Raw genomic sequence first — 16084 nt, 5'->3', positions numbered from 1 at the left:
TGATGTTTACGTTGACGTATCATTGAGGGGATGTCGACATGGCTGATATATACTAACCATCCCATAATATCCGAGAGAAGCATACACATGAACCCAACCCACCCACCACAAAATATACATCAATGCACCATCGAATTCAAAAACTCCCCCAACCAATCATGATCATACCCAACCCCCAGACCCCCCATCTCCTGCACTTGTCCATGTCCATGTCCCTGACCCAGCCCATTACCACTACTACCATCTTGCACCCCCTGCCCCTGCCCCTCCACCACACCCCCATTCCCATCCCTATCCCTCCCAAAAACACCCCCCCACTTCAACCTAACCGACTCATACTTCCCAATCGAATAAAAAAACACATCTTCATCCTCATCCTCACCCTGCGCCTCAAGTCTCGCCAACGCAGCCGCCTGACCCAAATTCCCAATCAACCGATCCATCACTTCCATCAAATCAACCGTTTGCCGTACATGCACTCGATCCCAGGCCGTGTCATCATCCAGCGTAGAGAGCCGGTATAGGGCTGCTAGGTGCCGCACGAGCTGCGAGAAGATCGGGAAGGGAAAGCCTGCGTATTCGGCTGGTGGGATTGCGAGGAAGGTGGTGAGCCAGGTGGATGTTGCGGAGAGGCAGGCGTGGAGAAATTCGAGGTGGTGGAGCTGGTTGGTAGTTGATGTGATGTTGGTAAGGGGCTGTTTTAGGAGGGCGGACTCGTGGATTGCGAGGTAAGTGTTGGAGTGGTGGAGGTGGAGGATTCGGTGGCGTTGGGAATTGGGGGTGAGTTTGCTTTGGGTTTGGTGGAGGTGGGTGGTTATGGTGTGGGTGTAGATTGAGAGGGGTGGTGAGATGAAGGATGGGAGGTTGGTGTGGTAGGGGTCTGTGGTTGTGGTTGTTGTGGTGGTGTTGATTCTCTCGTTGATGAGTTGGAAGCGCGCTTGTTGGGCGAGGATCTCGTCGTTCAGGCATTCTGGGTGTGCGAGGAGATGGTGTAGACATTCGTCCATGTGGGGGGTCCAGCGGAGGGGGTCACTTTTCTCGAGGAAGAGGGAAATGCTGGGAGCGAGTTAGCAGTGGGTTTATTATATTAAGTAGTAGTTGGGATAGGAGTAAATGGTGCACCTGGAGGTTAAGAGGAAACAGCCCAGTACCGCGCGTCTCTCGTCCATTGTCCGCGCTGGCGGTGGGGCGGGATCCTCGTCTGGGTGCGTCTGGAGTATACTCAGTAGTGATGGTTTGTCTCCGCCGGGGGCTTGGTTGAGCATGAGGTCGAAGACTACGGCTGTGGCGAATTGGCTGTAGATGGTCATGTTGAGCTTCTTGAATATTTGCTGGTTGGACCTGTGGCTGTTAGTGGCATCGAGTATGAAGGGGAAGGGTAACTGTACCAGGCTATATATACCAGGAGACCTAAGAGAAAGTCGAGATCGCGACCGTAGCAGTCATGAACCATGCGCTGAGCTACAGTCTCGCGGATTCTATCACAGAGTGTACGTCGCTGACTTGGGCTCTTCGACGTGACTGCCATGATGCATAGCCAGAGGAACGGCCGGTCACTACGGAGATGCTGTGCTGTTGTTCCTGGTGGGAAATACACGAATGGCAGATAGGGTAGCTTCTGAGTGACAAACATGCTCAGATACTCTTCAGCCTGAGACCGGGTCGGCTCTGCTGTACTCGCATTTGGCATCTGTCCTCCACTATTCGACTCATCTCGGGAGGAGGTAGCTCCAACCTGGGCAAAGTGATTAAGGAACCCGCAGTCGATGGATTTCTCCGCCGTCGAGACTGTCCGAGTAACCTTCCTCTGGGAGCGTGGAGGTGGTGGATGATGATGGCCTTCATCCGGCTCTCGTCGCAGCTCCTCAATCAGCTCAGCATAGTCCCCCGCATTGTTAGAAGACTGCGCGCGAAGCAGCGTCACCAAATCATCGAGCTTCTTCTCCAACCGTCCCGTCTTGGACAGCGAGGACTTGCGCGCATTCTGTCGTCGATGGAAAGCCGATGGCCGACATTCTTTATTCAGGCGCTGACACCTGCCAGTACCGTCAGACTCGGACTATCTCAGTGCACTGTAAGACAGACCTTTGGCATCGCCCGCCCCCTTTGGGTAGGATGCATTTGCATTTAGACTGCGAGCAGTTCATGCAGGCGCGGCCGTACGGGGCCGGGGCGAGATCATACTGGGTGGGGGACTGATCCATGGCGACAAGCGGACTTAAGCATAAATCATGACACGAGAGATGCAAAGAGGGTCGGATTTCCGTCAGGTTCGGGCGGCAATGCCGTAGGATTTAAGAGTCGCAAACCCCGTCGGGGTGTAACACCGAAGGATTTGCCTTCGGATATTACGGCGTTATCACCGTGCCCTAATCCGAGACGCCGTTGGAGTTCTTGGCGAGGGTGGTATATAGATCGCTGGCCAGGAACAGCGGGCTGTTAATTATATCTTCACAAGTATTCTCTTGCAAATATATACTGGAGGCATTATAAAGTTCTACACCGTCAACTATAGACTCACCATAATGACCCCAACCAATACCGCCGCCTGGATCAAGTCCGAAAAGGCCTACCCTCTGGAAGTCGACAGCGCTCCATACACCCATCCCGGCGAGAACGAACTCGTAATCAAGAACCACAGCATCGGGCTCAACCTCGTCGACTATGCTCGTCAAGACCTTGGCTCCGCCCTCTTCGCCTGGACACCCTATCCCGCTATCATGGGCAGCGACGTCGCCGGCGAAGTAGTGGAAGTCGGACCAGGCCCTGTTTCCTCCCGATTCAAGCCCGGAGACCGAGTCCTCGGTCTAACTGGTGAATTGAAAAGCACGCGTTCCTCCAAAGGTGCCTTCCAAAAATACGTTGTGCTCCACGCAAACATGACCTCCCCCATCCCATCCGATCTATCCTACGCCGACGCGGCCGGAATCCCCCTCGGAATATCAACCGCCGCATGTGGTCTCTTCCAGAAAGACTACCTCGCGCTGCAGCATCCCACCGCTCCCCGAGCCCCATCAACAGGCCAAACCGTCCTCATCTGGAGCGGATCATCCAGTGTCGGCAGCAACGCTATCCAACTTGCCGTGGCGGCGGGGTATGAAGTGGTTACGACGGCTTCGCCGCGGAACTACGACTTTGTCAAATCTCTTGGTGCGAGCCACGTCTTTGACTACAAGTCGGAGACGGTAGTCGAGGATATAATTGCTGCATTTAGGGGGAAGTCTAGTGCTGGTGCATTGGCTATTGGGCCGGAGTCACCTGAAAAGTGTGGTCAGATTGTGGCGAGGGTCGAAGGGAGGAAGTTTGTTGCGTTGGTGAGTCCGCCGTCTGGACCGCTGGCGGATGGGGTCGAGTCGAAGTTCGTCTTTGGTGGTGATTTGGCGGAGAATGAGGTTGGGCCTGCTATCTTTGTGGATTTCTTGCCGGCCGCGTTGAAGGAGGGGAGCTTTGTTAGTGCGCCTAAGGTGGAGGTGGTGAGTGAGGGATTGGAGTCGCTGCAGGGGGCGTTGGATGTTTTGAAGAAGGGAGTTTCGGCGAAGAAGTTGGTCGTTTCGCTGTAGGTGGGTGTGTGGTGATTATGGGTTGGCTTCGTGATTAATGATTGTCTTGTTTTAGCGGAATTTAGACATTGTCAATGCGTTGTTTTGTATTAATACTATTAATCGAGGCTAAGCGTCGCACCAGTTATCAAAAAGCAAGATCCAGTAGGCCTGTTATAGATGTGGAATGTTTTGGCGATGACGTGAAACCATGATGTTTTATCTGAGGCATAATCAGAATCATATACTTGACTAATATTAATTTGTGTGGATATCGTTATGAGCGGGGTGTCAGAGCGTTGCTGGTTTGATAACCTGAACATCGTATCAATGAAATAATGTAATTGTTCAAATATTTCAAATAAGTAAAGACCCGAGGAATGTGATGTCAAATGTCACGGTTCTCTGATATTTCCCACAATATACATACTCGGCCCGATAGCCAGGGAAGGGGCCTAGACTGAATAAAGCTTTCCATGGACCGGTGCATTTCGTTTTCGCTAAGACGATACAGAAGCGGATACTGATACAGCCACGCCATCATCTCTTCGTTTTACTCGCTGAAGTGCTTGCTCCGTTGTTATAGACCACTTATTTTATTGGTGGTGTACAGTATACATGACGATGCTTGGAGAGCCCGGGATCGGAGAGACACAGAAATGCCGGAAAGCGGGACCGGGGGCGGATCATCGGTGGAACCTAAATCCGTAGACTCAATCCTGCCTCAGGATGAATGTAAGACATGTGATTGGCCCGTGATGGCGTATGAGTCAAGGCCGGAAAACTCCCCGGGGGACCAGCGATCGCCATCATCTTGCGTTTCCCGCCCTTTTTTTCCTTTTAACTTTCCCTCCTGTTCATTTTTGTGTCTACTGCTTCATCTTGCTTCTCTCCCTCTCTCATAGTTTTTAAACTTCGTCCTGCTACTTGTTCTGCATCCATACGTCCGTTAACCACACGCGTCCATCCAGTATGGTCGCCCAAGCTGCCGCCCCCGGGCAATTCCGTCAGTTTCCCCCCTCTACCCCTCCCCCGCCTTTCCAAAGTGAACAGCTACTAAATCCCGTAGAGAGGGCTGATTCCCAACCCGAAAACCCTTATTCGGCCCTCATCACCGATCAATCGATCGTCATCATCCCTTCCTTCACCCTTGAGTCTGGTGTTACCTTGCACAACGTTCCTGTTGCCTACACGACGAGAGGTCAACTCTCCCCCGAACGTGACAATGCATTGGTGATCTGTCATGCTCTCAGTGGTAGTGCGGATGTCGCGGACTGGTGGGGTCCCCTGCTTGGTGGTCCCGGTCAAGCTTTCGATACATCGCGCTTCTTCGTCGTCTGCTTGAACAGTCTGGGTAGTCCGTACGGAAGTGCTAGCGCTGTGACCTACAAGGATGGCGATCCGTCCAAGGGCTTGTACGGTCCTGAGTTCCCTCTCACCACCGTCCGTGATGATGTAAAGTGAGTTTTCCTTCTTATGCTTTATGGTGTAACAGCGGGCTAACAACGCATAGGATTCACAAGATGGTTCTGGATGACATGGGCATTCGTCAAATTGCAGCCGTGGTGGGTGGCTCCATGGGTGGTATGCTTACTCTTGAGTACGCCTACTTTGGCAAGGACTATGTTCGCGCAATCGTTCCGATCGCCACCTCTCCTCGTCATTCGGCGTGGTGTATCAGCTGGGGTGAAGCCCAACGGCAAAGCATCTACAGTGATCCCAAGTATGAGGATGGCTACTACCCGTTTGACGATCCCCCGGCCACCGGTCTGGGTGCGGCGCGCATGTCCGCCCTTCTCACCTACCGTAGCCGCAACTCTTTTGAGTCTCGCTTTGGCAGAAACGTGCCCGATCCCTCCAAGCGGCAGACCATCAATGGTCAGGAAAGGTCGCCCACCCCCCCGAACGAGCACTGGGCTATCCACAACGATGGACACAAGAGTGGGCGCAGCTCGCCCGGGCCGCAGTCCGACGCCCAACACTCTGAAGTTCAGTTCCAAGACCCTCAGTTCTCCGGTGCCAAAACCTTCAGCAAGACCATCGAGACCAACGGTTCCCAGAAGCGGCTCCCCACCTACTTCTCTGCTCAGTCGTACCTTCGGTACCAGGGCGAGAAGTTCGTGAAGCGTTTCGATGCCAACTGCTACATCGCCATCACCCGCAAGTTGGACACGCACGATGTGTCCCGACACCGGGCCAGTCCTTCCGCGGAGAACCCCGTCCGTGAAGCCCTGTCTCAGATTGAGCAGCCCGCTCTGGTTCTAGGTATCGAATCCGATGGACTGTTCACTTTTGATGAGCAGAAGGAGATCGCTGCCGGCATTCCGGACTCCCGCCTGAAGCGGATCGAGAGTCCCGAAGGTCACGATGCCTTCCTCCTCCAATTCGAACAGGTCAACCGCTACATCCTCGAGTTCTTCCGCGAAGTCCTGCCGGACATCATGTCCAAGGCACCCGCCGAAGGAGTCGAGGCTGTGGACGGAGTCAACAAGCTAACCAAGAGCAGTACCTTCGGCGAAGCGGAAGTGGAAGATATCACCGCGTGGTAAACTGACCCCCAGACCTATTAGATTTGGCGCATTAGTTGCAGCCTTTTATACTGCCTGATGTACCGCGTGGGCATGCCCCGGCCTTTCTCTCGGCCAGAGAGGACGCGCCGGCGGCTTCGGACCCCGCCAGGCTCAGGCGCCTTGGGGAAGTAGCGGTGCGGTCTTGTGATTTATTATTCTTAGCCAGTCAGAGAGATGAGCATCCAACTGCCTCTCTCGTTTCCTCTACACAGGTAAGGCTGTAAAAGAAGCATCCAACTGCTCTCCATCAGATAAGCCCTCACCGAGTGTTTTTTGCACACGTCAAGACACCGAGGGTGGTGGGCGACCTTCATAAGAAAAGTGTTCGATCGTACATAGATTCGTTATGGTAAATAGAATTTTTGTCTTCATTTCTTCTATTGTCATAGCACTGGCCAACCGTTACATGCAGTGCCTAGCGGCGTGGCCTTGTAAACAAGGTCTCGTATTCAAACACTGATGACTTTGCAAACACAACTCTGAATTCGAACCACATGACACCGCCATCACACCATCATCCTCGCAAAGATCTCCCATCTTCTATCCTGTTCGACTCCCAATCCGCCCAGCAATCCATTGTTGCACCAGGAACCAACACCAACACCAATACCAGCTGCAGCTCTGCTCCGCATATGATACCCGCCGTCGGGCCTCACCTGAACGCCCTCCTGAGGTCATTGCGGAGAACCACCAGACACACACAGAGAATATGACGTGGTCGGCGCAGCCAAAACGCTATGGATTCGAATATGCTTCCGGGAATTAATTACAAGGCAGAGGAATTGGGCTGCTTGCAGGAATTGAAGCGAAATGCGGAGTGCAGATGGGGAAAGTCTGCGTGCAAAACTCTGAAGCCGGTTATTAGACTGGGTTTGAAGTTCGACGGGTAGAGGCGGGTTGGAGATGTGATGTATCATTTTGACCTGCGCTTTGGCGCTGCTGTGCGTGTGTGTATTATACAGTACGGGGTTGGCATGCATAATGTGCCATCATAGTTTTTTTGAGGTTTATTCTCCCAACGGGTTTGCTACAGTAAGGTAGTTCTACTCTGTATTAGGATTCATATGTGTTCGGACAGCACCAACCTTTGTATTCCCACTCACGAGACATCGAAGTAGCCTTGAGAGGGCATGCATGGCTTCAAGCCAGTCTTTCTTGAGGGATAAATTATAGCCTCTCGATAATTTCAAGTGGAACACTTCGTTCTCTGAACAACCTTTGGAATGTACCTTGGCCATCTGAGTGGTCATGAACAGCCCACGTGATATATGAATACAAGACCCATATAGGATTGTGGCCATCAAGAGGCGATAAATATACATATAAAAGGGATAAAAGGGAAGAATCTGTCAGGGGATCAATACATACACCAACATAAGAGACTATCGGTACAGACAGTCCTTGTGACTTGACTACAACTGCACCCTCGGGTCTCGAAGCATATCGTTTACCGCCAATCACATACCTTTTCTTAAGGCCGGATACAGGAAAGCTAGTTCAAGGCACTTAGGACCAAGTCGAAACATACAAACACAGGTAAAAGAGCTTACTGAAGTTCCGGGCGATTCTCTGCAAGGTCTTCGAGATTATTATACATAGTCTGCATCAAAACCTTCAACATCATACCCTGGGATTGGAGAAACTGCGGTGCTCTTCCGGGTGTTTCCCAGTTCTGCCTCGGTAGTGTGACTTTCTCGTCCGGTTTCAAAAAAAAAAAAATGGAATTTGCACTGGGTCGAGTTTGTCCAATTAAGCACGGTAACAGGAAAAGTGGTAGAAAAAGTCCTTGAACTCCGGCTCTTCTTTCGGCCAGAAGCGAGTGCAGTTTGCTTTAGCGATGTCATGATGTTTGAATACCCAAGGAATTAGCCTTTCTACATCGCTGCTATCTGTAATCAGTTGTTAGTACATTATTAAAGCATCAGGTAGAGCTATATACTTCGGTATTTGACGTCCGCGTCGGTAGGAATCAGTTCATTGATATCAACAACTTCCGAGTATATCGTTGCGGACATTTTACTGAAGAACTGAAGAATGAATACCAGCCATAGCAGTCCATGCTAGGAAGTATCAGTGAAGACAAGTAAAGGCATGATTTACCTCACATATGTAAATGGCTGGATAAATACAAGTAGATAGTAGTCGAGTAATGTGATGTCACATGATCGCTCTGTTTTGTAGATTAGTCAAGCCAACCGGCGACCGTCAATCTATAGCAACATCGAATCAATCATTGGAGTGAAGTTTCATAGCATCACGTGCAAGGGCTTATTCAGTATCAAATACAACTATCTCCTTACTCCTCCGTGTGAGCTCTAGCAAGCATTTTTTAAACGCTGCTGACATTAACAAGAGAACTAACTACGCTTGGCCTGATATGAAAATCAACCCGAGGCCTCTTGAAGGTGACACCGTCACGAACACGCCAGGAAATTGAACACATCAACGACCAAATTGCTGCCTTTTCGATGTCACCCTGAGTTACTTTGTGTCATACTTTGGGTCAACATTGTGGAGATGTCACAGCTTCTGGGACTTGAGTTACGGGCGAATGGGTCAATATGGAAATCCTTGAGTTCGGGATACTGATTTCGTCTCATGCCATGATATCGATCATATTCAGGGTCCGACAGCGTCTCCGCATGGCTGCTGTATGACGGTGGTGGTAACTTAAGTACAAAACAGGGCGTTTCGATCGACTCTTCCCAGCAGGAAAGGCAGCGGAGAACTGCCTATCAGAAGTTGCTGCAGTCCCGCTAGGATTGCCCTATGTGATGGATCTCATTCTTGCTACCCGATCGGTCATTCCACGAAAACCTCGTACAGCCCCTTGATTCATCCCTTCTTTCCACTCCAACGGCCCCTTGCGAAACCGTTGGACAAGGGAAGTCTTTCGTTTGGTGCAACAGCCATGCTGTCACACTCAGTTGATTCGTGTGAGACTCTATACCCTCGCATTGGGAGATGACTTGGTTCGTTCAGACCTCGAGTCTGATGGGGTGAACAACCCACAGCTTCTCTGGATGCTCTGATCAGCACTGGCTACCATTAGAAATGGAAAAGTGCGGACATCATCATCTCAGACGCATCGACCACTGCATGGCCTGCTTTGCTACCCCTCCTTGGCCGGTTTCACCCCTAGCGAATGGCAGCCGGACTGGCTGCATCATCGACAATAGTGCACTGCAAGATTAAGTCCGAGGCCACTACGAGGCAATCAGACGGCGAGGTTTTCAGGCCTGCAGTAGCCCCGTGATGCCGTGTGACAGAGGCTTGCTCTCTGCAGGGCCTCCTCTTTTCCTTCCTGCTTTCTCTTCCCTAGCTGACGGCCTCATCGCACCAACCACGCTCGTTCCTTTTACTCTCTGGTTTTCTCGTCCATGATATTTCATTCTTTGGTCCCTCGTTGAGACAGCCGGTGTCCCCAGCGCCGCGGTTGCATTATAATTACTCCTTGCGATTGAATATTGGAGGTGGTGTACCTAGCAGATGGACTGGTCCATTGCTCCTGAGTCACCTTGTTACCTCTCGTCTCTCATAATTTCCGGTGGCTTTTCTTCCCCTGACCTTCAAATCGGTCCTCACCCCTCCTTTCCTTGATCTCGACAGCATTCCTCGAATCGCTCCCCACATTCCATCCCAGAAGTTCCTGAAGAGCACCTGCCTCTTCGAGCTATTCTTTGGCTGAGGAATTGATCTGGGCTGATCTTGAGTATCGCCGATTTTGGTCCGTTTCCCTGGGACTGGTAGCCCAGCGACCGGATTTGTTTCCTTTGTATCGCTGCCCTCCATATCACGAGTCGATTGTCGACGCACCATTGCGTTCTCCTACATTGGCTGGCGTCGCCACAGTCTTCCCTGCAGTCTATCCAGCTGATCCCTTTCCGGACCGAACGCCTCTTGTTTCGTCATAATTGCAAACATCAGCCACGATGGAGTTCAGCACGAAGCGACGCACCTCCTTTTCTTTTCTGTTCGGGTCACAGGTGTGTATTACCTCAGATTGCCTCACGGCCGCCGCCTAATGTGAAGCTAGAAACCAACTTTGATAACCCAGCAAAACCAGCTTGCCCATAACCAACCCACCCGTGACTTGGAATTTGTTGATAGCCCTGGCACCTATCAGCCATCATCGCCGTTAATCGACCGACCGAAAATCCCTACCGACCTAGAAGCACAGCTTAGAAATGCCTGTTCATTACTCGTATCCAGGAACCCGAAAGGCCAGCCGTCGGGGCCTAGCAAGCGCTCTCGCGCGGTCACAACCAATACGACGATGCACGAACCGTCCACGGCGCCTCAGATTGACTCCATGTATGTGTTTCCAAAAGTGGGAGCCGATGTGGCAGCCCTGAAGGACAAATACGATTCCGGGGTCGCCTTGACCCAGCAGTCCAGTATGCAGGCTATGAGGGTTCTCCGTTCCCAGACCAGCCAACACCTCAAGTGCGATAGTCTCGAATCGGGACGAGCGACATCCTCCCACTCAGCCCTCGCTAGCGATGGAACGCAGTCCTCGAGTGCCCCGCCTAGCCGAGCAGGCTATGGTAGCCAAGCAATGGGCTCGGGAAAGGAGGGTAGGGATAGGAGTCAGAGTGTCAAGGCCTTCCTCGACGGCTCTGAGTCCGGACCTCATCCGAATGAGGATGGTAATCATGTGGACGCTGTTAGCGAAGATGACGTTGAAGTCTTTCTGGACCCCGAGACTACACTCATGTCCACCGGGGTTCCTAGCTTCCATTCACCCCACTCAGTCCCCAGCAATATTACACCAGGTCTCGGAAAGCCTGTGGAACCATCATCGAACAGCCACGGTGGAGTCGCTGATTCGGAAGCCCCAACCGTCCATCCTCCAGAGTACACCGATCCGCTGGACCTGGGCTCTTCCACCGTTGAAGCAAGCGAGCAACACCCCGGGATCATCATCGACAGCAGCGGCCTAGCGCACGTCCTCAGCGCTGCAGAAGAAACCGAACGCGACATGAACATCCAGCAGGCGGTGATGGCCAAGATGAGAACGGGCACCATTGCTAATGCCAGCACGCCACACCTCCCAGTCTACACTGAGTCAACGGACAACGTTTCCAATCTTCGCCCCGGGTCTAATACCTCAAGACTGAAAACCTCCTGGTCAACAATGAGCAAGGCAACAAGCCGGAAGCTCAGATCTCGAGGAACCGAGGACGTGCCCACCAATGAGAAAACAGTCTTCCGCAGACTGAAGAACCTCTTCTCGAAGCGCAAACCCGTGAACGTTGTCCCGCCGGTAGGAACCTATTGATGATATAGATAGGACAGATACTTCTTGGCCCTGGATGGCTTTATTTACACATATTTGTTACGATTTTCGGTGACAATACGACATTATTCTTTTACAATTACTATCTTGTTTCAAGATTTAGAGAGAGATCCGGTGTTGCTGTGTAGCATCGCTCACCCTCACATTCCTGACATATATCTACAATACAATCTTCTCATACTTATCCATATTAGACCTGTCTGTTCTTCCAGTCAGCGCCTTGGCATTTGGTTTCGGTGACATGTATCTAGACCATGCAATTAATTAGCCTTATGCATAATAGCCATACAATACATCACCTGTCAATCAATTATATGCAGCCTTATTCCTATAGAAATACTGTTACTAATGAATTGAATGCTCCGGACAAGCTAGGCAATTGACATATGATGTATCTTTTTCCCAAAGTACGAAGTAACTATATATGATCCACCCGAGCCGGAAGATATAAAGATATAATTGTAAATAATTGATGATATTTGAATAACATACATGAGACTCAACGTCTTCCCTACTGTAAGTCGATACTCCATGTCTGAAACGAGAATATGCATTTCTCATAACTTAATGCATAACATGACTAGTAATATCTTTCACAGGGCTGAGATCTTATGCACAGTGCTTTCACGTCAATATCATATATTAGGTAAGTAAGTAAGCCTAGCCTACCAGCCATCTAGTAGTACTATCATACTCCATGATAATCCCAAACATGATGCCCCTTTGTATGATAGTATCAACTTTAAAAACCCCTCATACATACCTCCCAAATATAGAAAGTACAGTAAACAATCCCTCCTGACGAGCAGACCACGTGTGTCAGCTAGTTGTGAGCTTGTGGGCTTGTGTATCTTTCTCATGGGCGAACATCACAGTCCAGAGAAGCAATTTCATTCTATTACAAATGTATGAGATCCACAGTCTTCTATCTCATGTCCGCGGTCGTCGGCTTGGGCCTGTTACTCATGAAACTTCCTTTAAGCATGGTTGTTACAGCAGTCACTTGCAATGGCTTTAGCACTAGCGGATGCAACAAGGATCATAGGCCTTCAATCAATCGAGGGAGATGTCCATGCGGCTCTCGAGATCTATGGCGAGGGAGCCTTGATATGACGGACCAGGACTAAGAAGAGCCTCTGAATATGTAGTTTTGTACCTATCTGTTGTTGATTATGGGGATGAAGTTGATATGTGGGAAAGGAGTAGAAGAGCACTAACGAAAACAGAGAGAGCAGCAAAAATTGTCGCACCTAGAGGATAGAATCTAGAGGGTAGAATTTATTGGTCGAGGTTGGCGGTTGCGCCTTCAAATCTATGCCGATGCGTAGTACATTGTAATTCCGTCTTATTAAAATCCACCTGGCCTTTACTGGTGGCCATGTTGTGCAGGTATTCTGTGCTCCAGAGAGGATGGATGCATGTACATACAAAACGTCCAATTACCACCAAACACAATGTTGACCCTGCCTTCCCAGGTCTTTGCCACTTTCTTCTCTTCCATCGTCCTCATCCCCCTCTCCATCTCACTTCATATTTCCTTCCATCTCACATGCGCTTTCGCATCAATCCACCTCCCCTTATCACTTTCCTTCTTCCGCCCAACCATGATCCCTCCTCTTTAAGCCATCATCCTGAGCCCACAAAGACAATGACACTTAGTCACGCTTTCGGAGGTTGCTATTGCAAGGCGAATTCAGTATGAAGTTAATATTGGGGGATTTCTCTACTCACTCAACTCACTCAACTCACTCAACTCACTCAACTCACTCTACTCACTCAACTCACTCAACTCACTCAACTCGCTCTCTTCCCTCTCTCCACCGTCCGACGTCCCCCTGAGCGTCTATAAAACTCGTCGTGTCGTATTCGTCAAGGCGATATCTAAAGACTTAAAACGTCCTATAGCAACAGTTAGTATATATCAGAAAGAAAGGGCCCCTTTCACCTCACAGTTTGATCATGGTGTATACGCCGAGCTTCATCGGCGCAAACTCGTCAGGTCGATGCGGATCATTGTGAAACGGTCAGTCCTAGACAAACGGCCAGCATGGTTCTATAGAGAGAGGACCCTCCCACCCTCCCGCCACACCCACCTCGTAAACCCAACCAAAACCCCCTCTTCTCTCCCCTATCCTCCTCTTCCTCCCCTTCCCCCCTTCAACTTCCTCCTCCGCTTCCCCCTCCGCTTCCCCCTCCGCTTCCTCCTCCACTTCCTCCTCCGCCCCCTCCTCCGCCCCTCCTCTCCCTCCCATCCCCCTCTTCCTCATTCCTACCCATTTCCACGTCACGCCACCGTGATGGGGCCATTGCACTTAGCTTCTCGATGTGGTGGCGCTTGATCAATAGCTCTAAATAGAGCCTCACCGCACCGGAAACGACGTGGCAAATCACGACCACGATGAACGCGAGGAACAGCCACCTAGCGTGGCTGGGGTCTAGCTTCTGCCAAAACGAAAGTGTGGCGTCGGCATCTACCGCCTCAGCCATAATAACTATCTATAAAAAGAAAGACAAAAAGCTATATAAAAGTGAGTGTGGGGTAAAGAACGAGTGGATAAGAGTGATATCGCAAAGAGTGACTTAATGCTGTGTGTAACGAGCGTTGTCAAACGAGCGACTGATTTCGAGAAGAAGAAGAGAGAAGAGAAGAAAAGAGAGGGGATTCGAAGTCTAAGAAGATGTTTTGGCTGCCGTCGAGCAAGTCATTGATATTTGAGGAAGGTACGGTCTGTAAATGGAAAGCACCCATGCTATACCCAAGTACCTGCCAACCTAGCGACACAGAGTCAGCAGGGAAGGTACGCAAAACCGAAGGGAAAAGTATGTTATGATACGCCACTCTTTTATACTTACCTTTGTAAGACTGCGATTTACTTTGCTTTGCTTTTTAGTTGCCATCAGCTATGACGACGACCTTCCGACGTCGTAGCGTACGCTCTTCGTGGTTTACATGTGTCTACAGCGAAGTTGAGAAACTCGACGGCGTTCTGAGCCATACATATTCTTTGCTCCAGACGGTGAAGTACCTATATAGCTAACATATACACGGCAGGCTCGGTCAGGCATATGTATGTGAGTTGTATTGGATTCACTCAAATACCTAGGAACATATAGCAGGGAGAGCAGGGTGGGGAGTATAGAACCCCCGGAATTGAATACAGCAAGCACACTCTGCCGTGCAATGACTATGCACCTTGATGCGTACCTTTCCCGAGTCCCTCCACTTTGGCCGTTGATATTCCAACAGAACCTCCTCGCAGCATCCACAGGTACGGCCACAGCAACCTCCCCGATCAGCACAACTCATCCGGCCTTCAACCCACTTGAACGTCCGGCCAGCGTCGTTTCGACGCCAGCGTGGAACCATAGCATATAAGGCCCACCAACTCCTACTATCCGTGAGCTTTTGGCTTATTGCCTCCAAGCGAGCCCTACTCTTCCAAAGCTCTTCGCGCAGCTTGGCCAGATTTAGTTCGAGATCCTCTGGGCATCGGCTCAAGTAGGGCGGCGGGACATCTGCTGTCTGCATCGCTTCATGGCAGGCACTGCACATCTCCTTCTGATACTGGCACTGCTTGCACCGTCGTCGCCGGAATTGCTGTTGCTCTTGTCGCGCCCCCGCCATCTGTTTCTCATTCTCTAGACGACGCTGGCGCTGTAGAATGGCAAACCCCAGTGTTTCCTCTTCATTGTACTCGTTTATCCATTTCTTTATTTGGTCTCTTGGGGTGTCATAGCCAATATGGTATTGAATCTCCTCAAGACGTTTTTTGTAGTAGTATTCGCATCTGGGCTCACCCCGAAGCCAGGACCAGAATCGCATTTTGGATGGTGAGGGTGATGAGCGATGAGTGGTAATTGTGATGAGGATGATGGTAGTGATGAGAGATCAGCAGAAATAAACTGGAAAAGCTAGAAAGATGTCACACAGCAGATATTTAAAAGCTAGTACACTTGCAGATGATGTAGTAATGACTGGCTTATTATGCGCACAGAGGTCATACATAGCACATAGACTTACTGACGAGTGAACAATTACAATGCGCTAATCTTTACCACTATACATTCTTGTAAGGTATCTTCTTGTATTGACGTTGGCATGATTGAATAAAGTGGGTTGCGTTAATTTTGACATAGCTAATTTTATGCTTCAGTGAGTTCACGCCACGAATGCTATAGACAACATTAGTGATTAAGATTAATTGGTATTCTTCTTCGTTGCTATCATCAAGTGATGAAGCCGACACCGATGCTATGATTTGCCCTTTTTGGAACCATTAGAGCCATTGCATCATACGGGCCTATTTACGATTTGCAATTGCTTGTCTCTGGGCAGGACACCCATACACCACTGGAAATCGACGGACAACGCTGCATCCCATATTTATAACCCTCATATTGTAATCTGTGGTTGAAGAGTGATGACCGTGCGTCCAAGGTTAGCAAAGAGAATGTTCTTTGTTCAGCCAGTTCCGAAGATCTCTATCTTCGTGAGTATGTATTTACATATAACTTTCATCCGAAGAAAGAAGCCAGTGCATCGAGACGCTCGATAAAAGCTGCATTAACAATACCTTCATCAGGCCACTTATCTTCCCTGACATATGTAGTATATTTCGTATCATTAGCACCTGCTGAAGAGAAAGACCCAGTCAATCACTGGGACTACCCGATAT

General features: G+C 50.1%; 5 protein-coding genes across 5 annotated transcripts; 3 read left to right on the top strand and 2 right to left on the bottom strand.

Moving 5' to 3' along the window:
- Positions 1–119: 119 nt before the first annotated feature.
- Positions 120–2204, bottom strand: AtWU_10168 (Zn(II)2Cys6 transcription factor domain-containing protein; the record flags this gene model as incomplete). The annotated part of the gene is made up of 4 exons (XM_035505273.1): positions 120–1056; positions 1123–1341; positions 1389–2036; positions 2086–2204. The coding sequence occupies 4 exons, from the start codon at positions 2202–2204 to the stop codon at positions 120–122; spliced, it is 1923 nt and encodes a 640-aa protein (XP_035361166.1).
- Positions 2205–2525: 321 nt separating this feature from the next.
- AtWU_10167 (zinc-binding alcohol dehydrogenase family protein) lies at positions 2526–3560 on the top strand (the record flags this gene model as incomplete). Its single annotated transcript, XM_035505272.1, has 1 exon — positions 2526–3560. The coding sequence occupies one exon, from the start codon at positions 2526–2528 to the stop codon at positions 3558–3560; it is 1035 nt and encodes a 344-aa protein (XP_035361165.1).
- A 951-nt stretch (positions 3561–4511) lies between these two features.
- Positions 4512–6088, top strand: met2 (homoserine O-acetyltransferase; the record flags this gene model as incomplete). The annotated part of the gene is made up of 2 exons (XM_035505271.1): positions 4512–4999; positions 5053–6088. 2 exons carry the CDS (start codon positions 4512–4514, stop codon positions 6086–6088), a joined length of 1524 nt encoding a protein of 507 aa, XP_035361164.1.
- Positions 6089–10041: 3953 nt separating this feature from the next.
- Positions 10042–11390, top strand: AtWU_10165 (uncharacterized protein; the record flags this gene model as incomplete). The annotated part of the gene is made up of 2 exons (XM_035505270.1): positions 10042–10095; positions 10146–11390. 2 exons carry the CDS (start codon positions 10042–10044, stop codon positions 11388–11390), a joined length of 1299 nt encoding a protein of 432 aa, XP_035361163.1.
- A 1861-nt stretch (positions 11391–13251) lies between these two features.
- Positions 13252–15231, bottom strand: AtWU_10164 (FAD dependent oxidoreductase family protein; the record flags this gene model as incomplete). Its single annotated transcript, XM_035505269.1, has 3 exons — positions 13252–13307; positions 13682–13904; positions 14614–15231. 3 exons carry the CDS (start codon positions 15229–15231, stop codon positions 13252–13254), a joined length of 897 nt encoding a protein of 298 aa, XP_035361162.1.
- Positions 15232–16084: the final 853 nt, after the last annotated feature.

Source organism: Aspergillus tubingensis, assembly GCF_013340325.1.
Source record: "Aspergillus tubingensis WU-2223L DNA, scaffold_12, whole genome shotgun sequence".
Classification (NCBI taxonomy): domain Eukaryota; kingdom Fungi; phylum Ascomycota; class Eurotiomycetes; order Eurotiales; family Aspergillaceae; genus Aspergillus; species Aspergillus tubingensis.
The sequence above is the reverse complement of the archived record's forward strand: the minus strand, read 5'-3'. Positions and strand labels throughout refer to the sequence as shown.